The 20541-nt window shown below is 43.8% G+C and overlaps 1 protein-coding gene across 2 annotated transcripts in view; it reads left to right on the plus strand.

Annotated features, from left to right (window-relative positions):
• The first annotated feature begins 114 nt into the window (after positions 1-114).
• GEMIN5 (gem nuclear organelle associated protein 5) overlaps positions 115-20541 on the plus strand; it is a 37708-nt gene continuing 17281 nt past the window's right edge. For both annotated transcript variants that reach the window (XM_045828279.1, XM_045828289.1), the window contains exons 1-16: positions 115-348; positions 1235-1395; positions 2103-2284; positions 5021-5172; positions 5381-5500; positions 7497-7626; positions 8747-8912; positions 9797-10009; positions 10995-11080; positions 13142-13224; positions 14229-14362; positions 15880-15953; positions 16617-16798; positions 17532-17671; positions 18632-18803; positions 19735-19992. In XM_045828279.1, coding sequence (XP_045684235.1) covers positions 183-348; positions 1235-1395; positions 2103-2284; positions 5021-5172; positions 5381-5500; positions 7497-7626; positions 8747-8912; positions 9797-10009; positions 10995-11080; positions 13142-13224; positions 14229-14362; positions 15880-15953; positions 16617-16798; positions 17532-17671; positions 18632-18803; positions 19735-19992 — 2419 coding nt within the window. In that variant the 5' untranslated portion in view covers positions 115-182. The remainder of the gene's footprint in view (positions 349-1234; positions 1396-2102; positions 2285-5020; positions 5173-5380; positions 5501-7496; positions 7627-8746; positions 8913-9796; positions 10010-10994; positions 11081-13141; positions 13225-14228; positions 14363-15879; positions 15954-16616; positions 16799-17531; positions 17672-18631; positions 18804-19734; positions 19993-20541) is intronic.

Raw genomic sequence — 20541 nt, forward strand, 5'->3', positions numbered from 1 at the left:
TCGAAGCTCTGGGGGGGGCTGGAGCAAAGCGCGCGGTGCGGCCTGGGCCTCGGCGCGCGCCGTAGCAGCGGGCCCGGGGAGGCGGGGCTCCACGTTAAGCCCCGCCCCCTTCCCCGCTACAGCGTGGGGCTGCGAACGGTCTGCCCCAGTGGTCCTTTCCACTTCTCTACTGAACCGTGATCATGAGCCTGGAACCGCGCACGCTGCCGCCCTCTCCTAACTGGTACTGCACCCGATGCAGCGATGCCGTGCCTGGGGGCTTCTTCGGGTTCGCGGCGCGTACCTCCGTCTTCCTAGTCCGCGTGGGCCCAGGCGCGGGTGCGATCCCTGGGACGCCCCCATTTCGAGGTAACTCCCTCTCCCTGCCCCCACTTTTCCTGCACTTCTTGCTTTCCCTGGAGGTACCGAGTGTACGTCTTCAGACGTGCTGAGGCTCCAGGAGATAAAATGACTTATCTGAAAGCACATGGCAAAGCTAGTACCAGCATTGGAGGTTTCTGATTGTAGTCCCTGGATATTTTTGGTATACCCTAAGTAAGATCCCTCTACAGATGGAGAAACTGAGGCCCAGGCAGGGGGAAGAGTCTGCTCACAACCCCTAAGATGTGTCGCATTCCGATCTCCAGTACTGAACTACACAACGCTGTGGATGAGCTGTCCCGCCTCCTGGCGCTCCCACGTGGGGACTCCTCGCTTATTAGAAAGTATCCCTGTCTAAACCCAAATATTTTCAACATCTATGGCCTTCCTTCCCCACCCATTGCGCGCAGACCCTTTCTTGCGTCTGGGAGCTGCCTACAGCACCAGGCCCTAAGCAAGATCCTATGTGACACTTACTTCTATAAGATGAATGAATTGAGCCAAGTGCTTTTAGGCTCCAAACAAAGTTTTGATTATACCTTGGGATGCGGCATGGCAGATGTTCTATTCCAAGCCATCTCTGGCCAGATCTAAATAAGAATCACAGTCTTCATTTGGGCTGCTCCTCCGTGTGAACTAGGCACATCAGGGAATATCAACAGCATTTTTTACACTTGAGACGACTGAGGCTCAAGGACATAAAATGACTTAGCTGGGAGAACCAGTAGGAGCATTTGGGGTTGCTGACTGGGAGTCCCTGGACATTTTTGTTATACCACGGGATAAGAGAGATCCCATTCATCATTTAACATTAGTATGATTTGGCCAGAAACCTTAGGTAGCCCTTTAACCTGGAGTCTGGTTTTGCTTGCAGTCATAGGGGAGTTGGTGGGACACACCGAAAGAGTCTCTGGCTTCACGTTTTCTCATCACCCGGATCAGTACAACCTTTGTGCCACCAGCTCCGACGATGGAACTGTGAAAATCTGGGACGTAGAGACAAAAACAGTTGTGACAGAACACGCACTTCATCAGGTACCATCCATGGTTTACTGGTTTCCTGGACTCTTGTTATAGATCTGTGCCGAGGTTTTTTTTGCTTCGAATATAGTTTTGCTAGCTCAAGTGTGCAAGGTAACTTTTGTAATTGGGTTCATTAATTAGTTAAGAAGCTCTATATTTTAGGAAACATTTTTGGAAGGCAACACTTATAAACCAAAGTTCAGCAAACTACACTGTTGCCTCTTTTTTTTGCAAACTGTTTTAATGTAGTATAGCCAGTAATTCATTTAAGTATTGTCCATAATTTAAGTACTGGTTGCTTGCATGCTACGTCCACAGAGCTGAATAGTTGCAACTGAGACAATGTGGCCCACAAAATCTAAAATATTTATTGTCTGGTTCCTTACATGAAATAGACTCCTGATATAAACTATAAATCAGTAAAAGCAACTTGCTTCTAAACCAGATTACTTGATAAACCTGCCTTTTGAGAGAATGTAGTAAAGGAAAAGATTTATTTACTTAGTAGGAACTTTTCCATTAAACTATTAAAGGAAAAAATATTGTAAATGGTTCTTTGATGCTCAGTAGCCTAAATTCTCCTACCATTTTCTATACAACGGTACTAACAGTATTTAGTAGGTATCTATAATGTTCCTAGTATTATACTGGTTAAAAACTTAAGTAAAAATTCAGCATTGACAAATGAGAAGCAAATACATTTTTGTTTTGTTTTAAAGCACACAATATCGGCATTGCATTGGTCTCCTCGAGTAAAGGATTTAATAGTATCTGGAGACGAAAAAGGAGTAGTTTTCTGTTACTGGCTGAACAGAAGTGACAGCCAGCACCTCTTTATAGAACCCAGGACGATTTTCTGTCTTACTTGCTCACCTCATCATGAAGATTTAGTAGCCATTGGGTAAGTACCATACTATCTGTGTTGACCATTTATTTTTGCTTAGGATCGTATTTTGCATTTGCTTTACCTTCTCCTGTGCCTTTATTCCTCAAAGGAAACCATTTGCAGGTGTTAACCACTCCCCCTGAGCCCTTGGGATCGATCATTTACTTATTCCTGTGACCTCCAGGCCCTACTGTCTCTCCCACTCTGTTTTTAATTCCTAGGTTTCCGTTATATTGTAGTTTCCTCATTTTTCACATCTGATTTCTCAGTCAGCCTCCAAACGTAGGAACCTTCCTCTTTCACCCTTTTCTCCCCCTTCACTTGCCCCTGGATGTAACTGGAGAGTCAAATGACCCAGCTCTGTCTCTCTGGTTCTCAGCTCTAGATTGGGAACGGAACCTGATGTTGGGATCTGTTTCCTTATGGATCACCAAGGTCGTTTCACACAAGCTGCTTGAGTGGGCCTCCCCCTTCTCTCACCACTCTATTTACTTCTCTCCCAAAGATGTCTACTCCATCCAGTTTGAACACTGGATAAGAGAAGTCTGACTGGAGAGGATTTAGGAGATGGGATGTGGGGGATAAGGTAATAAAGTATATATGGAGACAACTTTCTCACAAAGTGTGTTACCAAAAAAATATGCATAGACATGAAGCCAGGCGGTATCTGGGAGGATAAAAGAGTATTAAACAGAAGATAATAGGGCGTGTTTTTATGCTGAAGGAAATGAGGCGGAAGAGGGAGAGCTCCTTGTGGGGGAACCCATGGTGAGTACAGGAGTGACGTGGAGCAGTCAGGAGGGGACTGGACCCAGATCACAAGTAGAAAGAACAGCTGAGACTGTGGAAATGGGTGCGGGTAGGCGTGTAGATCTGGTTGGGAGGAGGGTGCTTCGTTATGATGGCTTCAGATTTTCTCCGAGGCATAAGTCAGGAGACGGAGTCAAGTTCAGGGTGGGGAAGGGCCTGGATGCAGGAATAAGGTATGACGACAGTCACCTTAGAGCATAGGAAAGTGAACATACTGAGGAAAATCGTATGTCCAGTGGCCCCTGTTGAGGGCCAAGCTAAGGACGATGGTCATGACTTTATCCAAACTGGTTGAGAGAGGAGATTGTTGAATTCAACCAGGTTTGAGATTTTGTGGTATACACAGCCCTGAGGGAGAGGGGACAAGGAGATAAAGTTATTTTTAAAGGAGCAATTATGCTGATGGGTCATGAAATCTGAGCTGTACTAGGGGAAGGGTCGGAAGACAGATGTGGATGAGCAATGGTGAAAACGCAAGGGGCCTGTGGCCGGGCATCTCTGTGCAGCGGGAGCACTGCTGCAGTCAGGGGTCTGGAGAGAGGGAGCAGGAAGGGTGCCGAGTAGGGGTCAGAGAACGTTAAATCCAGTTGACCTTGAAAGATGAGCTGTAGTTCACAAGAAGAGAAGAGTCTTTCAGGTACACTCAGACACAGGGTTAAATGAGGATGATTGCTATTCCAAGAATCTTCAAAATGGTGATTATTCCCTGAAAGCTCAAAGGCCTGACTCTTACGCTACGTAACTTGGTGATTTTCAAAGTCCATGTCTTCAAAGATTGATATATTCTATTATTTTATTTTTTTAATAAAACTATAATGGAAAAAAATACTTACAAAAGGAGAAAACTAAGTAAGTAAAGCTGCTGATGGCATTGTCCCCTGCAGAACAATGTAGTGTGTAGGAAATACAAATACAAAAAAATGGAGAGCAGTTTTGCATTTTTCAGGAAAGCGAAGAGGTGTGTGCCCTCCATCCTGGTGGCTCCATTACTAGGCATCAAACCTGAAATTGTCTTATGTGTGTGCAAGAACATTAATAGCAGCACTTTTTGTTTATGATAGCTAAAAATGTAAGCCCTTCGGAAGGGAAATGAACAAAGAAAGAGACGGAGTGCATTCATTCACACAGTGGAGCACTGCACAGCAGTGTGAAGGGCGGGCCAGGAACTGGGGTCAGTTACATTGTCAGCATGGCTGACTGGCCAACAGCATGAGTGAAGAAAGCAAGCTGCAGAAAAACAGACCGTGTGATACCATTTGTATGAAGTTTAAAAGGACACAAAATAATTCCGTATCTTATTTAGGAGTATAAACAAAGAAAGGCTAGGAATGGCGTGACACAAAGTTCTCAATTACCATTTTCCCTCTGGGGAAGAGAGGCTCAGAGTCTGGTTAGGGTGAGATGTACAGAGCACATCAACTGTACTGGCAGTTATTTTTCTTAGGCTGGGTGGTAGATACTTCGTGTCTAAAATACTTTATCACTTAAAAAAAAAAAGCCATTAGAATTTCTTAGTTTCTTCGGAATGCAATAAAGGAGAGCCTTGGAGCATCCAGATGTAGAATGTAGAGTTCTGCCCCTTTTGTTAACTTTATCATTAGAAAGGCAGGATCATTGGTAAGAAAGGAGGTGTTTTTTGAGTGTACTAGGAAAGTTCATCTCTAATTAGAGGAGTTGCCGGGCCCCTATAAGAACTTAGAACTTCAGCGTGCTCCAGTTTGAGCATGCACACTGTTACTGTTACAAGAGTGGGTCATGGAAGAGGGTTTAAAAAATCAGGGAGCATGAAATGAACACTTTGGGAAAAGGACAAAATTAATTCATGCTTTCTTCTTCCCTTCTCCCCAACCCCTAGTGCACTTAACTTTTAGAAATGCACAGTAACTCCTGAGCCAAAATTTTTACTAGAAAACAAAATGTTTTTTAACTCCTGTTTTTCAGCTACAAGGATGGCATAGTGGTTATCATTGACATCAGCAAGAAAGGAGAAGTTATTCACAGGCTTCGGGGCCATGACGACGAGATCCACTCCATAGCTTGGTGTCCCCTGCCTGGTGAAGACTGTTTATCCATAAACCAAGAGGAAAATTCAGGTAGAAGTCGTTTAAGGGAGGGATCTGTAGAGCTAAAGAACACAGTGGGTGGAACTGTATCCCATGAATTATATTCAAAACATTAGGTTTTACAGATGAGGTCTATGAAAGGAGAGCTAAGTTTCGGGAACCCTTGCAAACTATTTTTCCTCGGAGATAAGTGCCAGTTCCATGCAAATTAAAAACAAAATTTCTATTTCTCTCCTAGAAGAACCTGAAGTTCCTAATGGGAAAGTTAGGGCACAAACTCCAGTGACAAAAGACTGCTACTTAGCCACTGGAAGCAAAGATCAGACCATTAGAATCTGGAGCTGTTCTAGAGGCCGAGGTAAGACGGATGTTCGATACTTCTTTTGCAATACAGCCTATATTGATCTGGTAGAAGCAGAAGGTTTTTTATTCTGCCTTGTTGTACTAAGAGTATACTGCCTATCAAAAGCAATTCATTCACTTTACTATCCACAGAGTTGTTTCCCAGCCTAGCCTCGACTAGAACTGTCTGTCTGTGCTTAATATCTGGCTTTGGTGTTGGAGATGAAGGTTTCTGATGCATTCATAGAAGGATCTCTATTTGGCATAGAGGATAAGATGTTTACCATGAGACTGGACATACTGGAATTTGGCAGGGCCCGGATCAGAGGAATGGCAGAGATCACTAGAGCTGGAGCTTTGAATGCACAAATGCAGAATAAATAATACACACCCAATAGAAAAGTGCGTGTTTAAATGTGAAAGTTCAGTTATGCAAATCACGAGATCCTCAGGCATTTAGCCTTCCCAGGCATTTCTTGGAACAGAACTTATGCCTTAAGATTGAGAGAAACTCCATGCAGTGGATGTTACCTATATAGTCAAAAATCTAGCCCTTCTCTTTATAGCAGTCTTCTTTCTCCCCTTTATTTAAAACTATAGAAATCCTGTCATCTTTGTCCAAATGAGTTAGTACATGTAAAGCAAGTAGCACATTTAGGGCTTAGCCAGTAGTAACTAGTAGCATAATTTGGGGATACAGAATATTTTAAGGTTTGTAGAAAGCTTTTAGATGTACTTTGGCTGACTCTCCCGAGTGGGTACAACAATGGGGTTAAGAATCCGTCTAGAAGGATAACCTCTAAACTTACAGACAGCAGTCTTCAAGTTTACTAAATCAGAATCTCCAGGAGCTGGGCCCTGGCACGTATATTTTTAGAAGCTCCACCAGGGTTCTGATACACCATAGGAACTAAGAAACTGGTTAAGCAGCTCGTCAGGACAGGAGGGGCGTCCCTGTTACTGCATGTCGGCTGCCACATTTCTGCCCTTGGTTACACTTCTCGTCAGCTAGAAGGAACCCCGCCTTCTGTCCTTCCAGCTTTGGGGAATCGGATTGTGTAACCACCTGGGTAACTTATTTTCCCAAACAGTATTCCTGATGTGTTTAAGTTGCCAAGACAGCCTGTAAAAGCTTACTTGACTTAACGTAGCTAGGCCTGTATTAACCACTGTGCATAATAATGTCACCATGAGAAAATGAGGCCTGAATTCTCAGTAACCAAAGTAACAAACTTGGAAACCACAAACTGTACAGTAGTCCCCTCTTATCTGACAGTAATACGTTCCAAGAGCCCCAGTGGATGCCTGAAACTACAGATAGCACCGAACCCTGTATATATATTATGTCTTTCCTATGTGTACCTACCTATGATAAAGTTTAGTTTATAAATTAGGTGCGGTGAGAGATTAATAACAATGTTAATAATAAAATAGAGCCGTGATAATGATATACTGTAACAAGTTATGTGAGTGACTTGGGGGTTATTACACTTGAATACAAGCACTGGAGACCACAATAGTCTAGCTGATGACCTAGACGGCTACTAAGCAACAAACGGGTGGGGAGCGTGTACAACGTGGACACATTAGACGGAGGGATGACCATGTCCAGAGCAGGACAGAGGAGCAGGATAGCACCAGGTTTCACCACGCTACTCAGTACAGTGTGCAATTCACAACTCATGAATTGTTATTTCTGGGATTTTCCATTTAATATTTTTGGACCCTGACTGACCACCGGTAACTGAAACCACAGACAACGGGGGGCTACTCTATTGTGAACTGCTAACGACTCATGCACGTGTCTGTTATCTTGCCGTGTGCGATGCGCACCACGTTTCTGTGCACGTTATACACAGCATTACTGTGCCCACGGCATGTAGTCATTATACCCACGTATAATGCACATCCTTATTTTTCACTCAAAACTTTGGGCAAAAGCGTGCATTATACACAGCAAAATATAGTAGTTTCATTATCTTGAGCACCCATGGACCTTCTTTAAACTGCAGGTGTGATGACTTTGAAATTGCCCTTCCTAAAGCGACGAGGAGGTGTAGACCCAACTGTTAAAGAGCGCCTTTGGTTGACACTCCATTGGCCCAAGGATCAGCCGACACAGCTGGTATCTAGCTGTTTTGGGTAAGTCTTTTTTTGGTTCATGCTCTTTGATATATTTTTTTCTTCTATAGGCTCAGGAATTCCTAGACTTCTTTTCCTAGGCACGGAGAAAGATGGAGAAAGCAATGGCTGAGGCTGATGGTACGATAGGCCTTTCGTAACGGGAAAATCATGGGACCAGTATCTGTGTTATCTAATAACAGAATTGTATGATGATCAAATAAGCACAGCCTGGTGGTTAAGAGGGAAACCTCTGAAGTCAGGCGGAACTGATTTTCAGAATCAGTCTGTGACTTACCGGCTGTGTGGATGAGCAAGACCCTTCACTTTTCTGAGCTTCAGTTACTTCACATATAAAAAGGGGAGGTGACAGTATTTCCTGTCTCTTAGGATGTTTATAGCCATTCACTAAATAAATTTCAGCACCAGCTTCCAGTTGCTTGAGATAATAAGTGAATTTAGCCCTGGCTGGTGTGGCTCAGTGGACTGAGTGCTGGCCTGCATACCAGACGGTTGCCAGTTCGATTCCTGGTTAGGGCACATGCCTGGGTTGGGGGTCCCCAGTGGAGGGTGCATGAAAGGCAATGACACATTGATGTTTCTTTCCCTCTCTCCCTCCTGTCCCCGCTCTCTGAAAATAAATAAAATCTCTTTAAAAAAGTGAATTTAACAGAGAAGGCCCCTGCTTTTAAATGAAGTCATACAGGTAAAGCATATAAAACCCCACCAAAACAATGGCCATGGCCCTTCACCACCCCCAGCATGACTCATAAAAGAGATGCTATGTCTTAAAGCTTCTGGGACTATGTGACATTTTCTCATTAAAGCTGTTAGGAAAATTTGTTCAAGGGGTAGTCTGGCACAGTCACACGGTCCCAGAAGAAGGAAAGATACAGTACAGTGCCCTTTGACCTCCGACTCCCTGAGCCACCTGGTTTCCCTCCCCACGGGAGTGACTCTTTGTTTTTGTGTGTGCTTCCGGAGATACTCTGTGTGTGTTTCAAAATACACAGTTTTTCTGTCCTTAAAGGAACAATGCACAGAAATTATTTTGTGACTGAGGGCCCACACTCCTTGGCCCAGAGCATCTTCTTTCCAGACTGCTTGTGAAAGAGAGCCGACGCGTGTTGTTCCTTCGCAGAGGCGAACTGCTGCTGTGGGACCTCACTCAGTCTTGGCGGCGGAAATACACACTTTTCAGTGCTTCGTCGGAAGGGCAGAATCATTCGAGAATCGTGTTCAATCTGTGTCCGCTGCAAACTGAGGATGACAAGCAGCTGCTGCTCTCCACATCAATGGACAGAGATGTAAGAACAGCTTACTCCACGCTCGGCACTGAAAAGCAGTGATTTGTGACTTAGGTGGGATTAGAGGGTTTTTTTCCAACCAACTGCCAGTTCTCGTGCCGCACCTTGCCCCCAGTCCCAATTTCAGAGTTAGTGTTACTGATGGGCGCTAAACACAATAACGGCAGAGAGGCAGGGGGAAGCAGGGAGCCACCGAAATGCCTTTTTGTGGAAGCAGATACAATAAAGAAGAGTAGATGTGCCTGGGAGGATGTGTGAGGTCGTCGTGCTTTGGCTATAATGTATCCTTGTCTGTAGGGTTAGGGTTAGGGTTACCGTCTGCTCGTGGTGGAATCTCTTTAAGGGCGACCTGGCTTTAAGAGTCTCTGGCCTTACTCTTGCAGTTAAGTTAGGCTCATTTGGTAGGCTTTTTGTCCCAAGTCCCTCTGTTAAACAAGTGACGATTAAAAACTTAGCACTGCTCTTCCCCTTGGCATGAAAAGATATTTTGGTTTTTGAGATAACAGCTCTGATTTTTCCACTACCCAGAGGCCATCTTTATTGCTTAGAGTCTGCAGAAAGAGGAAGTTACCACTGCTCTAATACAGGAGAGTGGAAAGGCCACTGCACTTGTGAATCGCAGGCCTGGGTTCTGGTTTATTAATTGTACGGCCCTGAATTCACTTGGCATCTCTGGGAATAAATGCATGTTAAGATATCTTCGAGCTCTACAATTTACTAGCTGTTTTTTTTTTCCTAAGAGATGCTTTTCCAATTCCTATTAGAATAGTTAAATTGCGTTATACTTATATACTCTCTGAACCCATCTTGTTTGAAATGTTGATTTTTTTTCCCCATTTCTCTGATCCTTTTTATATTTAGGCCCTATTCCTTGATCCTTTCAGGTAAAGTGTTGGGACATGGCGACCCTCGAGTGCTGCTGGACCCTGCCCTCCCTCGGCGGCTTCGCCTACAGTCTGGCCTTCTCTCCCGTGGACACGGGCTGCCTGGCCATCGGCGTTGGGGACGGCATGATCCGCGTGTGGAACACACTCTCCATAAAGAACAACTATGACGTGAAAAGTTTCTGGCAGGGTGTCAAGTCCAAGGTTACAGCGGTAAGGATGCTTTCTTTAAGCTTGCTGTGAACTTTTTTTTCAAGTAAGTTATTCTCTTTTAGAAAATACCTTTTCACTTAAGTGAACTCTACTGAGAATCGCAGGTGGTTCAGTGGCAATTCCAATAAAGTTTGAAGCTAGGAAAAGAGGAGGACCCTCTCTAACCAAACCCATTATCTCCAAACTTAAGATTTAAAATTAAAGCTTTGTTCAAGTCACCATGTTTTCTAATAGGAAGAAATGAGAAATAACCCGGATTTGCATTCATGGAAGATGCATTAAGTTAAAATATAGCCACACGTTGGAATGGTATCAAACTTTTAGAAATGATAATGCAGATCTGTTTTTGATCTGTTAAAAGCTGTTAATGACACATGAAGAATGCAAATTACAAAAGAAAAAGCACATTATAAAACTGTATGTATAATTTTTTTTGTTTTTCTCCAAAGTGAGACATCTGTTGTAGCCATTTAGTCTAAAAGCAATCTCTTTGGTTTAAAAAGAAAACCAAATAGTATAGGAGTTTAGAAAACAAAAACTTTTTCCTGCTCTGCCCTCCAGTCCATTCCCTACTTCCATAATCCAGAGAATTACTGTGGACAGTTTGTGATGTGTCCTTCCAAATGCTGTTAATTGCTAATAGAATCATGTTCTCTGAATTGTTCTGGCATCTTTTATCCCCACTCAACAGTGTATCGTATCCATCATTCACATGTTGGAACCTATTTTTTTCAATTGTATGTATCTTAAGTTTATCCACAAAAAAATATTCTGGAAAAATATAATACTGGCAGTGGGGAGCTTTGGATGGTGATTTACAGGTAACCCTTTCTTTGCATTTAATATGTCTTTGTTCCTCTCTTCAATAATGCTGAGAATTTGTGAAATTAGAAGGCACTAAGAGCAAGGAAGTTGTCCATTTGAACACCTGCAGGATAACTCGAGAGCCCCCTTAACAGTCTGCCCCCCCTCCCGCCCTCTGCAGCTGTGCTGGCACCCGACCAAGGAAGGCTGCCTGGCTTTCGGGACGGATGACGGGAAAGTGGGGCTGTACGACACCTACTCCAGCAAGTAAGAGAAAGGCGGCTCTTGGGTTAGGCGGTTAGGCCGCGGACCGCAGTGTCCGTGATGGGGTCTGAGTTCAGAGACCTGGACCTCATCAGAACTGGCCTGGGAAGTACCTTTAAGATTTTGGCTCTGAGGCTAAGGCTTAAAACTCGGAATTTAATTTTAAAAAATATTTTTCAGGTGATGGTGGTTCAGCCCATCTGACCTGCAGGAATATAAGCTACTTGCGTTTCTTTTCCCTCAGCTTTTCTTTACAGAAGTTTTTGGGCATCCACAAAAACTTCTAGCACAAAGAACACCTCTTTTCCTTCGAGGGAGATTCACCAGTTCACAGTTTTGCTATACTTGCTTTTTAAGTTACACTTCTATGTAACTTAATAAAATTAACAGTAATTCCATAATAGGATTTCATATTCCAGCCATAAACAAATCAAATAGAGTTTTGTTGGGACCCTGCCACACTCGCCTGTTTTATGACTTGTCTGGGGCTGCGTTCAGAGTTCCACAGCAGAGTGGGCTACACGTGGCGCCAGCCACGTGGCGCAGAGGCCAGAAGTGTTGGCCGTCTGGGCCTTTGCGAGATGAGCTTGCCTACCCCTGCTGTAGATCGCGCTCCTCACGTGAAAATCATACTGCAGAGCTAACCTTTCTGCAGTTATTGAAGTACTTATGTATAGTCTACATGTAGCTAACTATTTTTCTCCATTTTTAATTCTCAAAAAAAACTATTTCAAAGAAGCATTTAAAAAATAAAACTATATTACTTATTTTTAAATTTAATCTTTATTGTAATTTTTTATATTACTTTTTAATCCCCTTATACCCTTCCCCCCAAGCAACCACCACACTATTGTCCATGCCCATGAGTCCTTTTTCCTTTCTGCTCAGTCCCTCCACCCCCTAAACTACCCCCACCCCATGCTGTCATCCTGCTCTCCCTCTGAGTCTGTCCCCATTTTTCCTGTTAGTTCAGTTAGTTCATTAGATTCCATATATGAGTGAGATCATATGGTATTTGTCTTTCTCTGACTGTCTTATTTCACTTAGCATAATGTTAAAACTATATTAATTTAAATAGCTCTGTGTCATCACAAAATTGCCTACAAATTCCATTGAATTCCTATCTTCCGGCTATTAAAAGCTGTATATTCAGACTAACACCAGAGAAGGTCTGAGGTGGAGGAAGGATGTTGCCGCAGACATACTCTCGGGCATTCAGCTAGAACAGCTGTCGTGTTTCTTTTAGCCAGAGAAATTCCGGTGTATTGTCTGGAATTGTAACAGTACATAGACACACGGAAGTCAGTGAATCAACAGCTAGTTCTGTCGTAGGTTCTGGAATCCTGAAGTTCTGAAATCATACAAAGACAGTATACACTAACGGTAATAACCACACTAGTCAGTTCTGCTGACACATCACATCAGCAATCTTAAAAAAATACCCTTCAGAGGAAGATTTCTTTTAAAAAAAAACAATCAGAAACTTCAAAGTCTATTTAAAAATCCTGTCTTGGTTTAAGAATGTGATGTTAATGACAGGGTAAACTAAAAATAACTTCAGAGTCTTCTACTGGAACATGCGGTGGGCACATTTGCATGGTGATGCTTAGCAGTAACCTTACCTCTGGGCTGAGCAGTTTGCATTTTCTGTCTATTTTTCTCTCATTGCAATAGCCTTTGCACTGCTATGTAGTAACTAGTGATAGTAACAGTGATAGTAGAATATATGACATTTAAATAAAGTGGGCAACTCAGAGGGCGAGACAGGGAAAAGGATTACAAATTGGCCAGATGAGTGGGTTGGAAAGAGGAAGGAAGATAACACTTTTTTCTGGGTAAAATGTGTTTGAGACTTACTCATTTTGTTAGTCGATATCATTACAGGGCATGTGATTTAAGTGTTTGCTTCTTTACATTCAGCTGTTTGGAGAAAGATACTATTAAATTGTTTTTCTCCAATATCAGCAAGTAATGGGGACCTTTTATGCAGGGGAAAAAAAGGTGTTTTTCCCAGTATGCCTTTTTGTTTTAAATCTTTCTGTTTGTAACCCCCCTTCTCCCCAGGCCGCCACAGATTTCCAGCACATATCATAAGAAGACTGTGTACAGTTTAGCCTGGGGGCCACCAATACCCTCCATGTTGCTTGGTAAGTGTCTGCGCCATTCTCTTAGTATTCTCTTCTTTCACTTAACCCTAAGGTCTTCAGGAGTCATACATATTCTAGTGTGGTGACTGCTTATGCTGTCTGCCCCGTCCCCAGGGAACCACGCGGGCAGTCATGCTGGTGATAAGTCAGAAACCATACATAATGGTTCATAACCATTCATAAACCATAATAAACTTCCCTAAGCTCTAAAGCAAACTGAGAACTTCTCAAATGACTTTGTTGCCTTTCGTTGTATTCTGACCCTTTCCCTCTTGTAGCCCCTCAGCCTTATCTTTCTTATTCCTAAAGTGATGGGTTTTTCAAAGTATCTTTTAGAATGAGTGTGTTCAGCAAAAATCTTTGGTAAACTTTTCTTCCCCTCCTGTAAATTTCCATAGTAATTGTGTCACATGGGGATGATAGTGTGAACCCTCAGAACTCAAGCAGCACTGCGGTTGTAGTTCATTCGTTCACTCAACAAGTGTGGACCGGATCCCTGATCTGTGCCGGGCAGAATTCTAACAGCGGTGAAAATAAAATTTGCCCAAACAGAAAACCAGCAGAACCGCCATTTGCTTCCTAAAACTCAACAACAGGGTTGCTGTAACACCAAAGAAATTACTGCTTTAAGGACAGCTCCTCCTAGCTAGTCATAGGAAGTCCTGCAGCTTCGTCTATTTAATTGCCCAACAGCAGAGTACTTATTCCTGAAAGAAAAGGTAAATTCTTAAAACTGCTGAGAACTCTTCTGGTTCCAGCTTTAGCAGCCCTGCTATGAATGGCAGAAGAATGTTTAAAACAAACATGCTGCTTTATAAATATTAATATAGAATTATTAGTATACCGATTGTACTCCTACTCCCAACAACTAGGTTCAGATGTAAAGAACTGTGGCTTTATCACAACGTATTAATATAATTCTATGAAAACAATCGATAGTATGATATGGTTGTACTATATAGCTGGTAGAGTGCAGAACAGACTAGCTCTCTTATCTCGCACAGGAGAAGGAGACAGGCCTTCCCTCACCCTGTACAGCTGTGGAGGGGAAGGGCTTGTCCTGCAGCACAACCCTTGGAAGCTGAACGGAGAGGCCTTCGACATCAACAAACTCATCCGGGACACCAACTCAATCAAAGTACGTTCTTGTGGTCTGAAGTCTTCTCTTGATCTCTGTGTCTTGTTTACCCATCTTACATAATAAATGCCATCATTAGAGCTATCCATTATGCTTAGTCAGATTTCTTAGATGTTCTTTAAAAGCTCAGTGAATGTATAAGTTATAACACATATCTTAGAATTCTTTATCCTTGAGTAAAGGAAGGGACTTAATTTAAAAAATGTTTCAATTGCAATGGTGATTTAATATAAACTTTCAGATCTTGGATATAAAAGCATCTTTTTCAGGCCAGCCACTTCCTCCACAGTGAGGCCTTGGCAACAATAACCTGATAACGTGGTGTCCGGGTGTGGCTCAAGAAAGAACTGTCATTTGTTTTTCATTTTTTAGTGAAGTAATTACAGATTTACACAAAAGCTACAAAAATAACACAAGTAATTCCCTGTTATCCTTGGCCCAAATTCCTGCGTTTAATCACATTTGCTTTACCAGCCTATCAATATATCTGTACGCCAGAACTATCTTTTGAAGTGAAATCATAAATGCTGCTATTTCCTTAGTCTTTCAAAAGAGTGTTTTTTACTGTTGCTCATTATTTTTGTTTTGCTAGCATATAAATAACATTTAGTCATAAACTGAGTTTTTATTGACTACATTCCTCTGTTGTCTTTTATTTTTAAGATTTTATTTATTTATTTTTAGAGAGGGAGAAAGAGAGGGAAGGAAACATCAATCAGTTAAGAAAGGGAGAGAAGTCTCCATCAGTTACCTCTCGACACCCCCAAATGGAGACCTGGCCTGCAACCCAGGCATGTTCCCTGACCGGGAATTGAACCAGTGACTTTATGGTTCACAGGCCTGTGCTCAATCCACACCAGCCGGGGTCCTCCATTGTGTTAAATATTATCTGAACACTAACATTCAGCAATGAATAAAAGAGACCAAATTCCTGTTCCTAATGAGCTTTGAGCTTTGTGGCAGTTAAGTATGTGATCAGAAGCTCATGCAGGGAGTTTGGGCTAGAAACAGAAGTTTAGAATCCCTTTACATGAACGGTAGTTGAAGCAGCTGTGGGCATGTTCAAGGTGATCTAAAGAGACAAGAGGAGGGCCCAGGCAGCCTTGGGGAACACCAACACAGAGAGTTCAGGAAAAGGAAAAGAAACAAACAGGATGGGAAGAAAAAAGGGCATTGTGTATGGTTTTTGCTAAGGAAACCATGACCCCAATGTTGTCAAAGCCAGCAAAATGTTTCATTCTTCGTCGTGAGACAAAAATCATACTAACATAGTTCATTTCACGAAGTCAGACACTGTAGACATTTAGTATTTACTGGCCTCTTTTTGTTCCAGTTAGGAAATTATAATTAGAACATTATTCTTTGGTTAATTATGCAGATTATTTACAAGAATGGCTGTTGTATAATTTGAACATTTTTAAACTCTAGGGATTTATTTTCATGCTGCCATTATTGATTTGTAAGATACATGGAAAGAACAATGTTTTCAGTCAAGATCGGTTTATTTTGCTTTCTAGTACAAGTTGCCTGTCCACACAGAGATCAGTTGGAAAGCAGATGGCAAAATCATGGCTCTTGGCAATGAAGATGGGTATGTGTTTGTTTCTTTAAAAAAACGACTTCGTAACTGTACATATATTCGGTCACAAGCCAGTTAATGCCATGTATGATTTTAGTTGGGGAAGCCCAGTTGTAGTTGATATTCTGATTTATCCTTGATATCTGTGAATGATCCAAGAGCTCTCTGCGTCTTTGAGAATTACAAAATAAGTTGGATGTTTTCATTCCAAAGAGAGCCTTTGCCTACTCTGTGTGTGGCTGTTTTATGCTCACCAGCGTCTCCTACCGTGAACTGCCTACATCTCCCTTCATTTCCTTGAGTCCAGGCACAAGTTCTCACTCAAGGCCTCCCTGTGCCCTCCCCACGTCATTCATGGTGACATAGTCCTCATCCAGTCATTGGTTCATTCATTCTTCTTTTAGCTTCTCCCTAGTACTGCTTATTACAAGAGCCTGATAAACACAACTTCCCAGAGAGGTGGGGGATTTTTTAAAGCTGAAAATGTTTGTTTGAGAGACAACCTTTTGTACCTGGTTCTTTGAAAGAGACTGACCTTTGCAATGATAGATAGGGTTATCCTATGCCTTTTCACCTTTCACCTTTCCTTGACTGATGGGATGAAGAAGATACCTGTTGGCAGTGGGTGTAAATTGATTATCTGTCTTTCTTGTCTTGGTGTCTTTCCTGTCGTAGATCAATAGAAATATTCCAGGTTCCCAACCTGAAGCTGATCTGCACCATCCAGCAGCACCACAAGCTCGTGAACGCGATCCGCTGGCATCACGAGCACGGCAGCCAGCCCGAGCTGAGCTGTCTGGTGGCCTCTGGGTCCAACAACGCCGTCATTTATGTGCACGACCTGAAGGCGGTCATAGGTAACTTCAGTTTCTTCTCTGCCTGGTGTGCTCTCATGCCTTTAGCTACTTTCCATTCTGACCTCTGTACCCTATGACTTTCTTTTGGCCACTAAAATAAATGTTATTCTTACTCTTATTTTTTTGTTTTCAAAAGTAATATATTCATCTTATTTAAAATAAGAAAAATTTCAACTATGACAGAAATGGTAACTGAGAAAGTAAAGTTCCACCTTGGCTGGTGTGGCTCAATGGATTGAGTGCTGGCCTGCGAACGGAAAGGTCTCCGGTTCAATTCCCAGTCAGGGCACATGCCTGGGTTGCAGGCCAAGTCCCCAGTGCAGGGGGTGGGGGAGTACAAGAGCAACAGATTGATGTATCTCTTGCACATCGATGTTTCTTTCCCCCTCTTTCTCCCTCCCTTCCCCCTCTCTAAAAATAAATAAAATTAAATAAATATATGAATAAGAATTCCAAGAATGGTTTTAAAAAAAAAGAAAGTCAAGTTCCTCCCATAATCTCATCCCTCAGTAATAACCAGTGTTATCAGTTTGCTGCATGTTTTCTCTAGGTTTTTTAAAGAATGGTTATTGCCTAGTGGCCCTCCAAAAACACTGTTCCAGCTTAGACCCTCTTCCCTTAGTGTTGGAGTATTTCCACACACGCCCCACATCCCGTCCACACGTCTGACTGCAGCCAGCTCTCACCGTCTGTGTGGTGGGTTTGGTTATCCTCGCTCCCCCTTGTCTTTCAGAGAGTAACCCGGAATCTCCAGTGACCATCACAGAGCCCTTCCGGACCCTCTCCGGGCACACAGCCAAGATCACCAGTCTGGCCTGGAGTCCGCATCACGACGGGAGGCTGGTGTCCGCCTCCTACGACGGAACCGCTCAGGTACGGCTGCAGTGAGGGGCCCTCCCTCCGTCTGCAGAGTGCGCTGCCCGGAGCTCGCCCTCCTCCCCCCATGTGTCCGTGTTCCTTCCCTTGCTGCCACCTCCTGCAGAAAGGGATTTTCTGAGTGGCAAGAGGCATTTCACTTTTGTTCCACATACCTGGGCCCTTGACAGGCAAAGATTGGGTGTTTTTTGTTTTTATTTACTTAGATGAAAAAGAAAGTATTAACAAAAACTAGCTACGTTCTAATACATTTTGTTAAGATTTCATTCTGACTTGCTGTCAACCTGAGGGACTTATAAATTGACATGAAAAGTACTTGTTGCTGTTCAAACACAGAAGTGGTGGCTAATAAATCATAAAACGGTTTTTAATCAGAAGTTGGTAAGTCAGGAATCTCCAAGCCCTAAAAAATAAAGACAAGCTGCTGCACCAGAACTGAGGTGGGAGTGTCGAGGATCTGACCAGAAGAGACCTCAGGACCTGGAGGGCAGACACCTGGGGTGGGAGTTGTCTCTCCCAGCATTGAGTTGTAGCTGAGCCGTCTGCACAGAGCTGAGAGCCAGGGAGCGCTGCCCTCTGCCAAATGAGGACTGGTGTGGTCCAGGGAACAGCAGGGGCACCGGTCAGCTGCCCAGGCTTTACCGGGGGACAGAAGAATCACCAACGAGAAGATAGAGCCCTCAGCACACACCACACGTGCAGGGGCGGGCTGAGTCAGAATCCTCTTCATAAATAACGAAGCACTACTTCAGGACACCGAAATCCACAGGCCACCGTTAGAAGCTCACTCAAAGCCACCCCCACGGAAATAGCACTCTCTGGAATTGAACTCCTGAGAGAAAATTACAAATCGCAAGAGGAAAGAAGTGTGCACAGATTTTTTCTCTTTTAGATTTTTTTTCACTTATCCCACAGGACAACAGAATAACCGTAAACCGTCTGTGGCTTTGGTTTCAGGTGTGGGACACTCTCCGGGGAGAGCCTCTGTGCAACTTCCGAGGACATCGGGGGCGCCTGCTCTGCGTGGCGTGGTCCCCCGTGGATCCAGACTGCATCTACTCGGGGGCAGATGACTTCTGTGTGCACAAATGGCTCGCTTCCATGCAAGAACACTCCCGGCCTCCTCAAGGTCAGTCAGAACTCGGAGCCCATAAGTACTTGCCCACTTCCCAACTTCCCTTCCTCAGTAACTGCGCTGACCAGGGTCGAGCAAGGAAGACGGTCATGCAAGTCCTTAATCTGCTCATGAAAACACAGGGCAGGCCTCAAAAGTTTCAAGGCAAGAAATTAAAGGACACTGTCAGCCTGTTCTCTATTCCAGTGTCTTTGGTTATATTTTGCTTGTTTGTTTGTTTTGTTGTTTAAGTGACCAGTGGGGAGTAGGGGGAGGGTAGGGACTTTCAGGAGAAAAGGAGAAGGATTTACAGAAACAAGCATAACAGGCACATGGACAAAAACTAGGGGGGAGTGGAAATTGGAGGGAGGTGGAGAGGGTTGGGGGGCTGGGCTGGGGCAGGAGTAGAAGACAGAAAACTGTGCTTGAACAACAACTAAAACAAAAATACATTACACCAATAAAAAAAAAAGAAAAGAAATTAAAGGAAAACTGGGCTTGTCCTGAGCGGAAGGAAGCTGGGGAGACATCACGAGCGGGTGCTGCCTGTGATTCCTGTCGCTCGGAGACTTTCTTGGTTAAAAGGGATGAGACTTGAAAGAAGCGTGTGGAGTAGACAGTAGTCATGCGTCAGTGTTGATTTCCTGATGTGAATGGTTGTGCTGTGATGATGGCGGAGAATATCCATTTGTAGGGCCCACACTCAAGTATTCAGGGGTAATTGGGTATGGTATTTATGATTTAATAAAATCCCCAAAGGGTTTGGCTTTGTTCGGTTAACAATTCTGATAACATAAGTAAAAACTGTGAAGGAAGGGAAAGGGTAAGACTGCCCTCCAAAGAGAGAAATGGGGGTTTGGAGGTTGTCTCCCAGATTATGGCTTGAACCAAGAATATGTATGTTAGTCTGTCCTTTTTTTTTTCTCTTTCCTTGCGATTCCCACAGGCAAGAAGAATATTGAACTGGAGAAGAAGAGGCTCTCTCAGCCCAAACCAAAGCCCAAGAAGAAGAAGAGGCCCACGGCGAGAGTGCCCGTGAAGCCGGACCTGTATGACGGGAATGAAGAGGAGGGCCTGCGGGGGAGCGGGGGGCCCGTGGAGAACGGCAGTGTGTCCGACCAGGAGGGCGAGGAGGATGCCCCGGAGCCGGAGCTACCCTGCGGTGTCCCCGCCGCCGCCGCCGCCGCCGCCGCCGCCGCCGTGGGTACGTGCGTGTCACTAGCTCTCCGGGGCTGGACAGTCGTGACCAGTAAACAGAGGTCCTTATTTAACAGTGCGAAACTTCTGCCTCTGACCTACCTGGTTCCCCAGTTCCTTAACTTAAGGGGCATTTTTAGTGCCCTTGGAAACTACATCAGGTTTTTTCCAAGGGCTCCTTTAAGCCTCTAAATACCTTTAAGGTATTAAAAGGGATTTAGTGGACGATTGGGATAGAAATAGTGGAGTTCTGTAGGGGAACTTCTGATCGGTTTGGGCAGGGTAAGCCTGTGGGACAGAGCAGAGCTGGGGACTGTTTGCACAGAAACTTCCGTGGGAAAACGCGAACACTTTGACATCATCACCCACGTTTACAGGACGAAACCGCTGTCCCCGACGATCGTCCGGCCTGGAAGCTACTGCCGCTCCGGGAGCTGGCAGGTTTTCACCTGCCCACTTAGCTTTATGCCTGTTCTTTTCTCCTGGAAAGATTTACTAATTACGATTCAGTTCTTTCAGTCTGTTAAGCTACAGTTGTTAAGCTATAGTGATAGTT

Source organism: Phyllostomus hastatus, unplaced genomic scaffold (assembly GCF_019186645.2).
Source record: "Phyllostomus hastatus isolate PE091 unplaced genomic scaffold, TTU_PhHast_1.1 phas_contig_150, whole genome shotgun sequence".
NCBI lineage: Eukaryota > Metazoa > Chordata > Mammalia > Chiroptera > Phyllostomidae > Phyllostomus > Phyllostomus hastatus.